Source organism: Sinohyriopsis cumingii, chromosome 11 (assembly GCF_028554795.1).
Source record: "Sinohyriopsis cumingii isolate HCF-2022 chromosome 11, ASM2855479v2, whole genome shotgun sequence".
Lineage (NCBI taxonomy): Eukaryota > Metazoa > Mollusca > Bivalvia > Unionida > Unionidae > Sinohyriopsis > Sinohyriopsis cumingii.
In genome coordinates, this window is record NC_142971.1 from 24178423 (window position 1) to 24194839 (window position 16417).

A 16417-nucleotide genomic window follows, 5' to 3' on the forward strand; every position below is an offset into this window, starting at 1 on the left:
GACCTGTCATGCAAAGAAAAAATCACGTTTTCAGCTACAGTGACCTTGGCATGCATCTAGCAGTGACAAAATTCATAGCCTTCTTCCGCTACCCATAGGAAAGCTATGTACAAGGTTAGAGAATAAAGACAATAGCAAACTACATTTATGTTCAAAGCCACCTTGTCTGCAGTCTAACACATAAACAGCAATGCATGTGGAACGCGATACACCTGTCTTGACACATGGTACAAATAAATGAAAACCATGTGAAAAACAGAATTAACAAACAATTGACCCGTGATAGCAAAATTAATAATGAATCTTTGAATAGTTTATAGGAACCAATTTTGGGAGAAAAAAAATGTTTCTTCAGTAACACTTATTCAATAATTTATATTAGGAGTAAGACCGCTATCTTGCATTTCCACTCCTCTCTATATCTTCAGCAATGAAAGTGCTAAAATGCGTCTCTCCACCTGGGTTGGGAGACAGATAAGAGTGATCTCCCTTTAGCAGGATTGGTGCTGAGTTATGTCCAAACAAGAGTTACTACTAAAGTAAAGATGTACACTCTGTGAGGATTTAAAATTTAACTGCAGGGTGACTGGAAGCGTGTGCCAGTATTATAAATGGGTAGGTATTATTGAAAAAACATCTTTTTATTCCAAAAATTGGCTTATTCTTCCAATATATTACCCAATCAAAACACAGTAGGAAAATAGGTAAGATGTGGAGAATGTTACATTTCTCTTATCCAGGCTAATGCCCAGTCTCTGGTCCAATAATATATGTGAAACAGCTTTAAATCCAACGAGAAATATCAAGGCTACAGAAACCTGAGATGTCATTGGATGCCATGGACAGATTTGTACCCCAATTATTTTTTGGAAATACACATGGGTTGATTACACTAGGTAAACACAGAAAATCTGGTACCCACAGGAGAGAGGGACTGCATCACCGATGGTTGGCAGAAGCTTAGGGGTCCTTTTCTCACACACACCCCATGACTTGCCTGTGGAAGTTAGAGGCATATAGTTGCCTCCAACTCACTTGGCCATGAAAAAGTTGGCATTGTTGTTTACATATTTTCTGAGGACCATAATTAATGAGAGGTATTTACTCTACATTTTGATACAAGTCTATAAAATGTTAGGTTAAAGTTAGATACAATACGTTACAGAGCCAAGTGTAGTTCAGGTGAACAAATATGGATTCCAATTTGGTTATTTGAGCATTTGAAGGGTTTAGAAGAGGCTGATGAATCAAGCTTAGAAATTGTCTCAAATACCAGTATTAATGCTAGTTCAGTTTCAACCCCAGATATATGCAATTTTGAATCAGAAAACAAATTGGCTTGTATCCTACTTGCACAATGGAGTGATAATATTTCAATGTTCAACATAATTATCAAATTAATTCTCACGTCAGCTGTTGAGTTTGGACCATAAAACAACACGATTTTATTGTTAAATTTTTTTCTGAATCAGTGAATGGCCCATGGAAAAACTTGTGAAAGAAATAAACAGCTATCTGCATAGATTTCCAGAAGTGGAGACTGGAGGATTGGTTGCTCCATTTCAGCATGTTACTAAAGGGTAAAGAGATGAATGTTTATTTATGAATGATACTTTGAGGTACTCCTAAAGAGATATGAGCTAACTGAAAATGTGTTCTTGAAGACATGAGTGTTGTAGCCCGACGCCAAATGTATTGCATGCATCAAATAGCTGGTGCTGATATCAACTGCACTGACAAACTCTTGCATGTTCACAGGCATGTGTTAATAACTGACTGACCATAACCCTTTATGATCAGGTTATCACTGCCTGATTACCACAATTTGCCATTTGATGATGAAAACATATGAATTTGTGTTTCAAAATTTAAACAGCAATTTGTGATTTAAGAACAGAATCAGTGAAAAGCACTTTCTAAGTATTGTTTTATGAAGATTATAACTGCAGTGTTTGTGTTATTTTCTTTATAATTTGAGACTGAAACTGTAAGTGAAGCTGTCAGGGGGTAATAACAGCAGACATCTATCACTGTGTCTAGGAGGTAACTCTTTGCTAGACTGATTGTTTTCATAGATCCAAAAAAAGTAAGGAAAATATACAATTTGTAGAAAGCAAAATCTAAATATTTTGTGACAGAAGATTTAGCCTAAAAATAAAAATATGTAGGTCATAAAAGTATGGAACAATCTGACGTGGAATTCAAGAAGCCCTGTAAGTTTAGGTCAAGGTTGTTTTCTTAGATCTCTCATTTTTGCAAAATTACAAAACAAAGCAGAATCTAATACTGTTAACCAATACACTGTGTTTTTACAGGTACATAAACAAATACTAAAACCATACATTTATAAACTTATCAATGAATCATTAAAATTTGTTTTATCCCCACCACCTCCAATCCCCTACATCTTAAGCAATTCTTTATCTTCAGGTTGAAAATTCTGTGTTGGATATATATTATAAAATCTACATTTTAATATCAGTAATAGCCTACCTGTCATTACTGCATAGCTGAATTTATCAGTTCAGTAGGAGGCTGATGACCCCACAACTGGTGGCAAATGGTAAAGAGCACAAAGAAGACTCACCCTCTCAAAAGCAGAAGACTACTGCAGGGAGGAATCAACCTGGGTCACCTTCTGAGCAATGACAATCGAGCCCATTGAGAAGATGCCTTCCCATTGGTGGGCCAACAAGCAAAGGTAAAAGGAGGAAAAAAAACAGGAAAAAAAACCGTGCCAAACACAGCTTTCATCATATCCTCCAATGTGTTAGATAGACCCATGAGGAAACAATGGCCTGAACCTCATGGGCTTTAATTTTTATGAAAGACAGGTCCCTATCAGTAAGGAACTAGTTAGCTCTCTCAATAGTCAATGTAATCCACCTAGAAAGAGTGGAAGCTGAAATATCAGCTGAACATTCAATGGGCACGAAAAGATGCTTTCTAGCCTTCCCTTTCTCTTGAGAGACTGCCAAGTAAACACATAAAGTCTATCTTGATCATCCCCAGCACAGACAGAGACGAGATGGGGGATATGAAGGAAGGAAGGTGGGGTGTTTTTTTGCGAAAAAGCTGGTGGACAGAGAAGAAAAACTGGTCTAAATTCCCAAAGAACCTGACACAGTCCTGCTCTATGGACGGGGCATGAAGTTCACGCCTTTATTTTGCAGATGCTCAGCAAGCAAGAAAACTGTCTTGCAGATGAGGTTCTCAAAGGAAGCTACAGCCAAAGGCTCATAGTGGAGTTTAGTAAGTGAGCACAAGACACAAGAGTGATTCCATTTAGGCACTTCAGAGTGAGATGCTTGTCTTTGTAATTAAAAATATCATATCTCCCAAATGATTGTTAATCCAGTATTTGTCCCAGTGAAGAGGGGCAATCAGAACCATTTTATACCCTGGTGCCTACATTTTGAGAGAAAGAGTATCAATGGACCAAGCATTTGGATCTGGTATTGGGTAAATGTTTGACAGTTTGTGATTCCACCTGGTTGCAAAAAGATCAATCACTGGATGACACAGTAACTGGCAAATCTGATGAAAGATCAGCATATGAAAGGACCACTCTATATGAAGAATCTGTTCCCTCCTTGACAGAGAATTGGCCAAGATAATAAGTCTCCTAGAAATACATCTGATCTGGATCTCACTATTGCATTGTGTGCACCATCGATGGAATGCCCAGACCTTAATGTATAGCTGGAGTGACTTGGTACCACCCTGTTTGAGGAGATATGTCACCACCACCGAGTTCCATCTCATTTTGAAGATGTCACTACAGAAATGAAAGGCTTTGATGATAGCTTTCATCTCCAAGAGATTAATGTGTAGACTTGAGTCCTCTGGACCCCACTGGTCGCTGACAGTGTCAAAGTCTGATAACACTAGAAATTCAGATGTTCCAGAGGCATTCTTGTTATGAGTCAACCTTGGTTGCATCATTGGTCCAGAAATGATACTAATTCACTCATTAAACTGATTCTGTAATCAAGCAGCATGGAAATGGGATGTCCTTGATATAGCACGTTCATATGCAGCACAGAACAAACCAAGGAGTTACAGAAACTCCATGGCTGTGATCCATTTTGTGTTGGAAATATATTCTGTGAGGACAACAATTGTGATCACCTGGAGGTGGAAAAGACATACAAAGTTGTGGTGGGTGAGAAAATGCATAACGGATGGATGAACTGATGGCATGGACAAAGATGGGACTTCCCAACTGATTAGAAAACACGATGTTGTAAAAGGAAAATAAGATCATTCTTTCCCTTTGCTAGAAAAGAACTGATCACATGTTTCTGGAGCATGTCATCCAAATATGCCACTGAGGAAACAGATAAAGTCATTGAGGGAATACAATACAGTGGAGTGGTCTAATAAACACCAAAATGTTCAAACCAGAGAGAGAGAGTGTGAAACTGATAATAATGTACTCAGTATGTAAACCACAGGAATTTCCATATGGATGGATGGTCAGGAACATGAAAATATGTATCTGTGTCAGACTGAGACAGATGACAAATTTGTTCAGATGGATGGAGAGGTGGATTGATCTTAATTTCTCAATCTTGAATGCCACTGACCATCCTAACCTGAAAATACTTGGAGGAAAACTCCAGGGAATGTGGATTCTGAACAATCTCCATCACTCCCTTCTTGATGAGCATCCAGATGTCTTGCTATAGAAGTGTATCCCTTACAGAATCCAATGGTACTTCCAAAGGAAATGGAGAGAACAAAAGGGCAGGGGGTTGGCAAAATGAGAACCAAGACCCTCTTAGAAAATCTTGATCATTCACTCTTTTGACAAAAAGATACCAACTGGGTGTTGTTTGAAACACAAATGAGTCAGGTGCCCACTGGATAGTTGTCTACAGGTAATTGGGGACATGATTCAGTAGCAAGAGAGCAGAGTTATGTGTGGAAAAGCTCTGTTTCCTATCCCCATGCTACGACTGCCTTTGAAGCTGATTAGCAGATTGTCTTCATGCATAGGATTGGGACTGTGGCTGGCTTTTGAGTTGAATAGTCCTGGTTAGGGTCAAGATCGATATCCAAATAATATGTTACTGGAGGCATAGATAAAGTGAGGCCATTGTCTCTAATCCTGCCATGAGGAAATGGCCAGCCATATACACTTGATACAGTTGTCTAATTGGAAGGCAGTGTTTATGGCTGTACTTTACGAGTAATGGTAATGTCATGTGGATGGACAGATATATCAATAAGATCCCCAGCAATGTTAACATTCCATGGCTCAACTTGATTAGTCATTGGACGATATGTAATGGAAGCCATACAGTTACTGAATGGTATGGACTGAATGACAGACAGCTGGACAGTATGGTTGGCAGTCAACGTGACATCAAAAGTGAGGTTTGGCTAGGTGGTATTAATTGAGAGTTAACAGTTTGATGGTATCATCAGCAGCCAAACCAGCATCAAAACTGAGGTGTGGCCTGATGGTAAGGATTGATAGCTGGATGGATGGCCGGTACAGTCAGCAGCTGAGACAGTATAACATTTCTCCAGCTATTAAAGTGTCCCCAACAAGTCTAGCCAAAAACATCAGTACTCACTGTCCTTAAAATTTTATGTTCAAAACACAGTACTCTCAGTCCTCTGATTTCCCATGTTGGTCCATGCTTCTTGAAAACTGTCAACCAATTATTCTACGATCAACTTGTGCATGTGCTGCATGTAGCTGACGATGTACACTTTTAACAGGTGAGAGATGAGTCATGATTCTCACTAGCTTGCATTCTTGCACTTAGGACACTTAGTCATCAAGTAGAAATGACAAAGTAGGAATTGACAAATAAGAAATGCATGGTTAATTCGGTTAAAAGCATTTGAGACACCTGCTTTATCAGGTGTGATAAATAAATAGTGCACACAAACTTTAACACATTCTAATACAATGTAGCCATTTAGAGCCATGTGAACTGAGAACATGAATATATTATAGTATTCATACACCCTCCCATTTGTTTGTACCCCCTACCAATTTTAAAAACAAAAAGCATCAAGGACAAATACACAATTTTTAATTAATTTGTTTTGTTTGTTGGTGTTTTCTCCATGATGATATGTTTATCTATATTTTGTACTAGACTTTGTCCAAAATCAAGTTAATGGTGTACCTAACCAGTGATATTTATTTTGTAAACAACATAATACACTGTTACATTGCTCACTGAGGATAGATTAAATACTGATATCATTACTAAAGGTAAAAATGTTAACTTGTATCTGAGTCAAGGATATTAAGTTTTTCACTTGGAAATTCCTAAACTTGTTGACAACTTTGGGTGTTAATTTGGAATTATAGTGAATTCAGACAAGGATATTTGGATTATATTATTGTGATACATCAAAAGACTGTTAGCACATCACCATACTCCAAGCAACTGACACATTAGAGCAGAGGTGGGCAAACTTTCCAGTGCAAGTGCCGCATACACAAATTTACACCTTGTCATGGGCCGCATAGTTCATTAAGTAAAATTACTATTTGAAATAGCAAAAACAAATGGTTTTTCTAAATAACATCATAATTAATTTTCAGTTGTTAATATGTTGTTAATATTTGAAGACTTAAACCTAAACTTCAAAAGAAGCACATTTATTTGATAAACAGAGTAACATAAACAGAGTCAGTGCGAATGAAGACTTGTTCCTAGGCCGCATGAAAACCCTTGACAGGCCGCATAAAAGCCCTTGGCAGGCCGCAAGCAGCCCGCGGGCCGTAGTTTGCCCACCCCTGCATTAGAGCATCTGAGACTACAGGCATATCAACATTTATTTGGAATACTTCTGGAATTCATATGGAACTTATACATCTGAACTGGTGACTTTTAGGATTATTTGGTATTTAATTCACAACGCAGCAAGTTCTTTTTAAATTTTCATTTTGTATTCTAGGGAAATAAATATTTTGTTGAATTTTGCAAAACTTGTTGGTTTTTGCTCTTTTCTCTTACTTAGTTGAAGACCACAGAACCCTTACAATGTTGTCGCTTCATTCATCAATTTATAATTTCTAACCTGATTGTTGCCAGGGGGTCCCTAACATTGCTGACCTGATGGGGTTTCACACTAAACTGAAGCTCTCAATGTAAACAACCTGTTTTTTCTGGCTTCTAGAACAGTCCATTTCAGTAAAAATTGTCAAACTGAACAAATAAAAAGGAGGAACTCTTGTATACATGTGTTCAGAGATGCAAATCCAAAATTTGCAGAATTATGGATATTATAAATGATTGCGAAATACATCACACCCCTTGCTTACAAACATAGTCTTGCCCATGCATATATGGTAACCATGTTACTAAAGAAACTCACAGTTGATTCGAAATGCCAACAAGCTGACAGTCTTTGGGATCACCTGGCTAATGATTATTAATTATAAATTGATGAATGAAATGACTAAGTTTAGTGCATTATTATATCCTTGATGCCTTTTGTTTTTAAAATTGGTAGTGTGTACAAACAAAAGGGATGGTGTGAAAATACTACAACATAAATAAAACACAGACATGTGATACAAGTTCCTTCATAATACCAGTAGTGTATAAAAGATAAAAATAAGTATTTAACTATCAGGAACCATCTTAAAAAATGTTGCTTCTCATTAGTGAAGAACTAAACTTACTTTAAATAAATTACATAGCAATAAACACAAAATGAATCAATCAACGTTATTTTTATCACACCCTTTCTTCACTAATGACCAATAGCTGTGCCACCAGCTGATGCCTATCTCAAATGAATGAAAGCCCCCAAAGATTTTCATATGCAAATTAAAATGGGCATGGCTTTGGTGTAACTACTGATTTCATGGGATCTATAACCATATCTTGTAAATGGGACAGTGGTATCCAGAGAAGCTTCATAGTGAGAAATCAAACTAGAGTGTTGGCCCTTTGAAAAGGTTACCCCTTCTGCAATGAAATAATGGCCTTGTTAGTGGGGGTAGCCTCTGAATAAGAGGGGCAAAGAGGTTGCTTTTCGTGAGAGACTTTTTGAGAGGGGAAGCAGTGTGACAATATTAGGTTGAACCAATCTGACAACAAAGGGTGATCCACTCAACATGTTGTTACTATTTATTGTGAAAACAACATAAAACCAAAAAGCCTTCTCAAAGACGCTTGTTTCTTTATACATTTTTGAAGAAATGACCCCCCTCCACCAATGATTACCTTGCCCTGTTTTTCCAGCTCGAACATCTCCCTTGCAGCAAAATCAAACAGTCCTTTCACTCCCTCACTAATTTTATCTGCAGTCTCATGGAACTGTGGCTTGATTCCTGTTAGGTACAGAACAGCATTATCTTTCTTGTCTTTAACCAAAATGTTGGGTGAAGAACTCCTTGAGCTACAGTCTGTTGTCATTCCAAGTCCGCTACTGGCTGATGGTGAGCATGCTGAATTGTTTATGTGCAAGGCAATGACTTCCTCTGGTGATGGCCTCTTGCATTCAATAAGTTTTTCCTGTTTGGGGGGCAAATTAATATGTTTTTGCTGATTACCATCTGATTCTTGCTCAACAATCCATCCAGATTTATGATTTGCCTGCGAGAAATCAACTGTCTCATCTCTGTCCAACATATTTCTGGAAGAATAGGAATTTAGCTTGGCATCGTATGTAAAATGGTTGCCCAAATCAGGGTTCCAGTTATTACAAGATTGACCAGTATTTGGGAAGATATCAATTAATGTGTCAAAGTCTTTTCCAAACTCTGGTCCAAGATAGTTGTTACCCTTCTGTGAAAAGTCCTCTATCATGCCCTTGTCAATGAAAAATTCCAACGTATCCTCATCAAACAGGTCTGGCTCATTCTCTTCACTCTGCATGTGTCTGTCAACATCCTCAAGAAATCTGTTGATATCAGCTAGTTTCTGATTTGACATTTCTGGCACTGGTATAACATTCTGCTCCTCATCATCAAACGGGACTGACCTGACTGACCCCTCCGAAGGTGGCAAACATGCCATGCTGATCGGAGAATCAGGATCCATTACATCCAAAGACAACTTGGTGTTCTCAATTGGCAAATTTGCTAAAGAAAGATGATTCACTCTCAATGAAGTTCTCTCATGCTCCTTCAACTTCTTCAAAAATTGCTGTGAAATTTCATTTTTACCTTTAATCTGAAGCACCTGATCAATTAAAACTTTAATGACATTAGAATTGAAATGGCTGGCCCCTGACAAGGAACTGTTGCATTCATTACTGACTGTACTCAATGGACGGCTGCAACTTCCTTGCATGGCCATAGATGTTGAAGGTGAAGTAATTTCTTTAGGTCTCTCTATGTATTCCTGTCTATCTGAGAATAGTGTGTTTGCTGCTGTTGTTGTTATAGTGTTGTTATCAGAAAACTGATTATATTCTGAATACTGTCGTTCCAACACTTGGCTCGGGTGACGAAAACTGTCAGCTGAATTGGAAAATATCTGATGCCCAAAATTTCCATTATTTGCTTTATATGTTTGATGGCAGCAAGTCGAGCTTGGACTCTGTCCCATATTGTAAGAATTTATTTGAGAACTTGCATGACTCTGGAATGTTTGATAGGATGAATGTGTTGAAAGTGAGTTATTCTGAAAGCAGTTTAAATTCGTCTGGTTCTGTTGTATATTTATGTTATGATCATGAAAATTCCTCTCCTCTGCTTGTCTTACATTAGCTTTTGTGAGAGATAAGGGAGTAGTGGTAGTCGGCTCAGGTTGATTGTAAGGAGGTCTACTCATTCTGCCGTACACACAAGAGTTGGTCTCACTTTGTCTCATAATGGGATTAGTATACGACATGTTCTCGTTGTAACTCTCATTTGAATTAGTTGGAGACTTAAACTCACATGTAGACATAACAGGAGTGGCTATCATGGTGGTCTGGTCGTGGTTTGAATCTTTCATCTGATTACATCTCATTTCTGCATCACCGTGTCTCACATGAGAAACGTTCTGATGATCCATATGACATGAATACTTTGATGAAATCACTCCCTGATGATAATGAGATGGATGATTAGGGTATGTATGTGGACAGTCCAAGTGAGATGTCTGTGTTCCGTTAACAGGGGCATAAACTGATGTATGGATACAACTCTGAGTGCAGTTTTCTATATTCTGAGCATTTTGTTTCTCAGAAGACAAGAAATCTTTATGAGTTTTATCTCTAGTGACATGCTTCATAGGTCCTGTTTGAAGAGAATAATTAGGTAACATTGAGGCACTTAAGACTGTACTATCTAGGACCTGCTGAGACTGGTACGCAGTCCCATTCATTATGTCATCTGCTTTTGCTGAGTTGGGTGACTCTAGATTAATCTGAGGCTTCTCTTCATCATCACATGCCATAGCATCAGGATTTCCTGTGTTTTGTTTTGCCATCTCCAAAGCTTTCTCTTTCTCAATCTTGGGAATACGCCCCATTTTGACAGCTAGAATGGTAAACAGAAGAGATTGCAGTTAATGTTAACTTTGCTTCCATGAAATCAATTAAGCTCATAATGTGTCAACTAAAATTAATTATTCTATTATTCTATACACTGTCAAATTATGAGTTGTTCAGAACTTCAAATGGTTCATATTTTAGCTTTTCCAGACAAAAACTCCAATTATATTTCATGTATCAAAACAAGAGATAAGAAACCAGAGCACCAACAAATTTAACTTTTTTTACTAATGTAAAACAAAGATTTTAAAGTAAGAAGAAACTATGATACATTCCTAACAGTTTCAACTGTAATTTGTATCATAATTCTGAAACAGACAGACACTCTACTAACTTACAAGAATTTTCAGACCATTTTTTTCTTTTAAATGCAGAGTGTTGAAACCATCTCTAATATTCTTGAGTGATAATATTTTCAAATTAGTCACTATGGCAGCCATACTGGATGTTAGATTGGCATCATTTTCATTTATGACAAAACAGACTATTTTGAAAATCCAATGTAAAATTAGTGAAAGATTTTCAAAATGTTTATTGTGGCAGTCATATTCAAGGTCAGGGTCCATTTTCATTTGGGACAAACTATATATCATAATAAGTCTTCTAGTGCAAACCCCAATTTCCATTTAGGAGGGATAGCAGTAACAAGATTTTCAAGATAACTGCTACGGTGACCATACAGGATACTAGATCTGCAGTATTTTCACTTAGTACCAACTAAACATAATAAGTCTTCTGGTGAAAACCCAATGTTAATGTGACTATGTCAAGGAGTATTGACAAGATTTTCAAGATAGCTCCTGTGGCAGCCATATAGGATATCTGATTGGTACAATTTTTATTTAAGACCAACAAGACACCAAGAGAAGTCTTCTGGTGGAAACCCCGTACTGATATGTCTTTCTGTTCTGGAGGAGTAACAAGATTTTCATGCTAGATAATACATTCACCATAACTGATGTCAAATCAGCCCCATTTTCATTTAGGACCAACCAGACATCACAATAAGTCTTTTTGTGAAAACCTGATGTTGGTTTGACGATCCATTCAGATGTAGTGATTAAAAAAGTTTCAAGAAGGCCACAGTGGTGGCCAAACTGAATGTTCAAAGTGGAACCATTTTCATTCAGGACAGACCAGACAACACAATAAGTCTTTTGGTAAAACCTCATGCCAATATGATCTTCCATTCATGAAGATAAGAAATAACTAGATTTTCAAGATGGCTGCCATAGTGGCCATACTGGAGGTGAAGTCAGCACCATTTTTATTCAGGACCAACCAGATATTTTTAGAAGTCTTTTAGAAAGAAAAAAAAACTTGTTGATATGATATATCATCAATTCAGGATGAGTGATGATAACAAGATTTTCAAGATGTGGCTGTGTTGGCCATATTGGATGTCTATGCAGCACAATTTTTATTTAGGACCAAAAAAACCTTGGATGAATGTACGTGTGAAGTCTCATGGCAATCCTCTAAGTGGTTTAAGATGAGTAGTATTAACAAAACTGTGGTAACAGACAGACAGATGATGAAAAACAGACCATCCCATAAAGCAAAAGTGCTAAAATAACTATATGTACAGCTGATTTTTTTTTTTCCCTGCTAAAATGAGTTTGATTTTTAACACATTAACCCCTGGTGATGAGTTTATGTGGCAGGAGGTAGTAGCCTACTAACGAGCTCTGTAGCGTCATGGTCATGTATGATACACTAAATTTGCCCATGGTCGGAATCTGATTTTGTGTCCGGATTTTAGACTTTTTGGCCTCAGATCTAAGGCAGACTGGTATGAACTGCAAACAGACAGATGAACCTTTGCAAAAAGTAGGGTAAGATGGGCATTTGGAATAAAGAGTGGTCTCGATACAAAAATGGGTCTGTTAAGCAAAAATGAAAATAAAAATAAAAAAAAGAACTCCAACCTTTACCCTTCTGCTCATGTGTGAGCCAAATAGCCAATGAAAAACAATGTTTCTAACACAACTAGGCAGTATGTTATTGGAAGATCACCTGAAAGTTGGTGTTTTAGGATGTATTCAGAAATAACTTTCAAAATGTGTTTCCTACTCAAATTTCAGATGAAAATGACAAAAACCTCCAGGGGTTAATGTGTTAATGGGTGCATTTTGATGACGTCACCAAATGTGAATATTCCTTGCATATTTAATAACTTGTGCATCGACACTGCACATAAATTACAAATTTAGCGATTCCATGAAGATTTGTAAAAACAAATTAAAAATCCTTGTTAACACATTAACCCCTGGTGACGAGTTTATGTGGCAGGAGGTAGTAGCCTACTGCCGAGCTCTGTAGCGTCAAGGTCATGTAAGATACACTAAAGTGGGTGGTATTATAGAAAGGCAGACATATGTAGCTCTACGATGATACCAAATAATCTGGAATATCTAGTTGCACTACAAAATACAGAGGGAAAAACATCATTTTTTGGACCCAATTTTTTCTACCCAAAAATTCGCCCGTGGTCGGAATCCGATTTTGTGTCTGGATTTTAGACTTTTTGGTCTCAGATCTAAGGCAGACCAGTATGAACTGCAAACAGACAGATGAACCTTTGCAAAAAGTAGGATAAGATGGGCATTTAGAATAAAGAGTGGTCTCGATATGAAAATAATGGGTCCTTTAAGCAAAAAAAAAAAAATTTCTACTTTTTACCCTTCTGCTCATGCAAGAGCCAAATAGCCAATGAAAAACGATGTTTCTAACACAACTAGGCAGTATGTTATTGGAAGATCACCTGGAAGTTGGTGTTTTAGGATTTATTCAGAAATAGCTTTCAAAATGTGTTACCTACTCGAATTTCAGACGAAAACGACAAAAACCTACAGGAGTTAATGTGTTAAGGGACAAAGAGAATGTAGTATGAGAGTCCAACTTCCATGCTTTCAGAAATCTCAATGAAATGAAATATTTAGGAATCATTATTAAAAACATTCTAAAATGGAACCTACACATAAAAAAATAAGCATCAAGGAAAATCATATTTTATGTACTGTTACGTATATTTAATTTAATTGTTTGTAAGTTTTAAAAATCTTTTTATTTTTAATTTCATTCTATGTCAAAATAATGTAGTTTTCTTTACTAGGAACTTGATACTTTTCCAGAAAATAGTTTGACCATGACTGTTCATTTGTAAACACTTAAAGCTGACCTAGTTCCTGACCTTAATTCAGAAATCAGTGAGAGAAGTAAACAACTTTTTATTTTTAGCTTATTCTAAGAGTAAAATGATTTTTTTCTTGTCAAGGTCATACTGGGACTATGTGCTTTTATACTTAAATACATCTCAAAGGTTCTGGAAAGTTAACCCTCATCAGGGAATTTGTTTTGTTTTTCGAGTTACTTGTAAGTGTTAATAGAGATATCTCTTGGTCAGGCTTCTAAACACTGGGACGTAAAAGTGTTTCTTTTGTTGTGTCAGTTTGGAGTTATTTTAATGTTTATTTGAATTATTTGTATTCTAAAGGATTAATTCTTTTTACTGGAATTATTTAAGTGCTCATACAGTATTCTTGGACAAAGACATTTTATTAATTCAAACACCGGATTATTGTTTGTGAATAACACAGAACTGGAGACATTCCAACATCACAAAGGATACAGTATATGTCACTGCCTTCCATCTTGGATTCTTCATTGGGAATTGAACTTGGATTCATTAGAACATTTCATTCATGGATTATTCTTGGATTATTTTTGGATTTGATTCTTAAAACTATAAGTTCTTTTTTTCTTTCATTTTTACAGTATTTTTCCAGGGAAATAAATTATTTGTTAAATTTTTCAAAGCTTGTTGTTTTCATTCTTTCTCTTGTTACTGTTTATTCGAGCCTAAACAAGTAACATAAGAACACTACGATCAAATTTACTGTGCCACAAAGCGTTTAGTATTTCAGAACATGCTTGTCTAGTCTGGGACCCTAACTCCCAAATGTTACAGGATAAACTTGAATAAATCAGAAGTGAGCAGCCAGATTTGTTACATCAAATTAGGACTACAAATCAGGAAATATTGAATAAGTTATTTTGGAAGTCCTTAAACCAGCTAGATAGGAAAACAGATAAATAATTTTTAACTAAGAAATACAGGTACAATTTGACCCAACTGAAATTAACTAATACAAATCAGAATGAATATATCTACTAGATACCAACCACTTAAATGGATAGTTAAAATATTACCTTTTTCTCAAAACTATCAAAGATTGACATTTTTTCTCAAGTTGTGCTGAACAAATGATCACAAATGTTTAATCTTTGTAAAACCAACTATGCAATTTCAAAATTAACATGGTCAAATTTTTACTGGTATATTTCATTTTGATGCTGCATTGTGAATTAATGTCATTAATGTGTAGCATCAAAGTAATGAAGTTTACACTCATCCAAGTTGTATGTTTGGACCACCAGAGGTTCATAAACAATTAACCTTACTGGGAGGCATTGTGGCTCAGTGCTTTGTGTGCTGAGCTCACAATCAAAAGGGTACAGGTTCAAATCCTACCACTGGATCAACCTGGGTCAACTACCATGGTGTGTTCTTGGGCAGAGCACTTTATTCCACTTGTCTTGGCACTAGATAACCAATTTTTTTTGCTGTGCCATAAAACACCAAATGAATAACAACAAAAGCCTAACATATTGAACAAGGACATATCTGGCACAAACCTTTTTGTTTTCAGGGCACAGTCATCATAATATGTGACATAAATATTCGTGATTGACCATCCTAAAAAAAATACACAGCATGGTATCAGAGGAGACAAAGTCAGATTTTGCCTAAATGAAGATAATATCTAATAAATATTTCCATATTTGTGGAAAAAATTGGTTGGATGCAAAACATACATCCCTTCAAAATAATGGTTGTACCCTAGACCAGCTATATATTATCAGTAGGTACATGGCCACAGTATTATGCTACATTGCCAAACAGTTATCTCATGGTAAAGGAATCAGTGGAAAGGTGTTGCTGGATTTATATACTTTAAGGAGTTTTACCAATGAATAATTTTTAATTATCCATTAAAACGGTTTACCATAAATCATGCTGAAAACTTAGCACTTGCAAAAAGATGCAAGAGTTTGAAATCTCAACTCACATTTTACACAACTTGCATTTTGCAAGTATATGCATGTTAAATTTAAGCCCTACAAATAAACCTTCCACTGGACTCTTTAAATAAATTTGACTGCCAAACAAATATGAAAGATACCTCACCTTCCACAGACATGCCTTTCTCCAGACATCGCTGGAATCGGCAGGATTTACATCGGTTTCGGTTCTGTGGACTAACCTCACACTGTCCGCCAAAAAAGCATTTGTATTTGTCTGCCTTGATGATGCTCCTCTTGAAGAAACCCTGAGTTTACATACATATATATCCATATGAAATTTGAAAGGAATAACATGCCATGATAATTCTGGTAGGAACAAAGGGTCTGTCTTTGTCTCAACTACAATAACAAATGAATGCATTTTCTATGACTTTCAAAACATTAATCAGAAATCTTATGATACCCGAAAAAGATGACCATTTTATACTTTATATACTTGCTTAAACACTGGGTCCATCAACAAACTGCATAAACCCAGATCTGCTGTTGCATAATGCACCAGCAGATCAGGTCTATAAAGTTAGAAATAATCAGAAGAAAAAAATCACAGACCCTTATCTGCCAGCACGCTGTGCATGGCTAATTGGTGTTTGTCTTTTGGAATTGGACCCAACTTATAACTGTTAATATATATGGTAGTTGCTGTATATTGTTTACTGATGTTGCCCTATTTGCTAACACTGATGAGATACATATTTTGCCTACTGTTAATAATGTCATCATAGGTAATCATGACACGTACTGCATATTGTTATCAATGTTGACATATTTTAACATAATAGATACTGCATACTGTTATTAA

The 16417-nt window shown here is 36.5% G+C and overlaps 1 protein-coding gene across 2 annotated transcripts in view; it reads right to left on the reverse strand.

Annotated features, from left to right (window-relative positions):
- The window catches only part of LOC149787791 (uncharacterized), a 62349-nt gene that overhangs the window by 23115 nt on the left and 22817 nt on the right, over positions 1 to 16417 (reverse strand). For both annotated transcript variants that reach the window (XM_089973992.1, XM_089973993.1), the window contains 2 exons: positions 15719 to 15860; positions 8208 to 10453 (listed from right to left, as the gene is read on the reverse strand). In XM_089973992.1, coding sequence (XP_089830118.1) covers positions 8208 to 10453; positions 15719 to 15860 — 2388 coding nt within the window. The remainder of the gene's footprint in view (positions 1 to 8207; positions 10454 to 15718; positions 15861 to 16417) is intronic.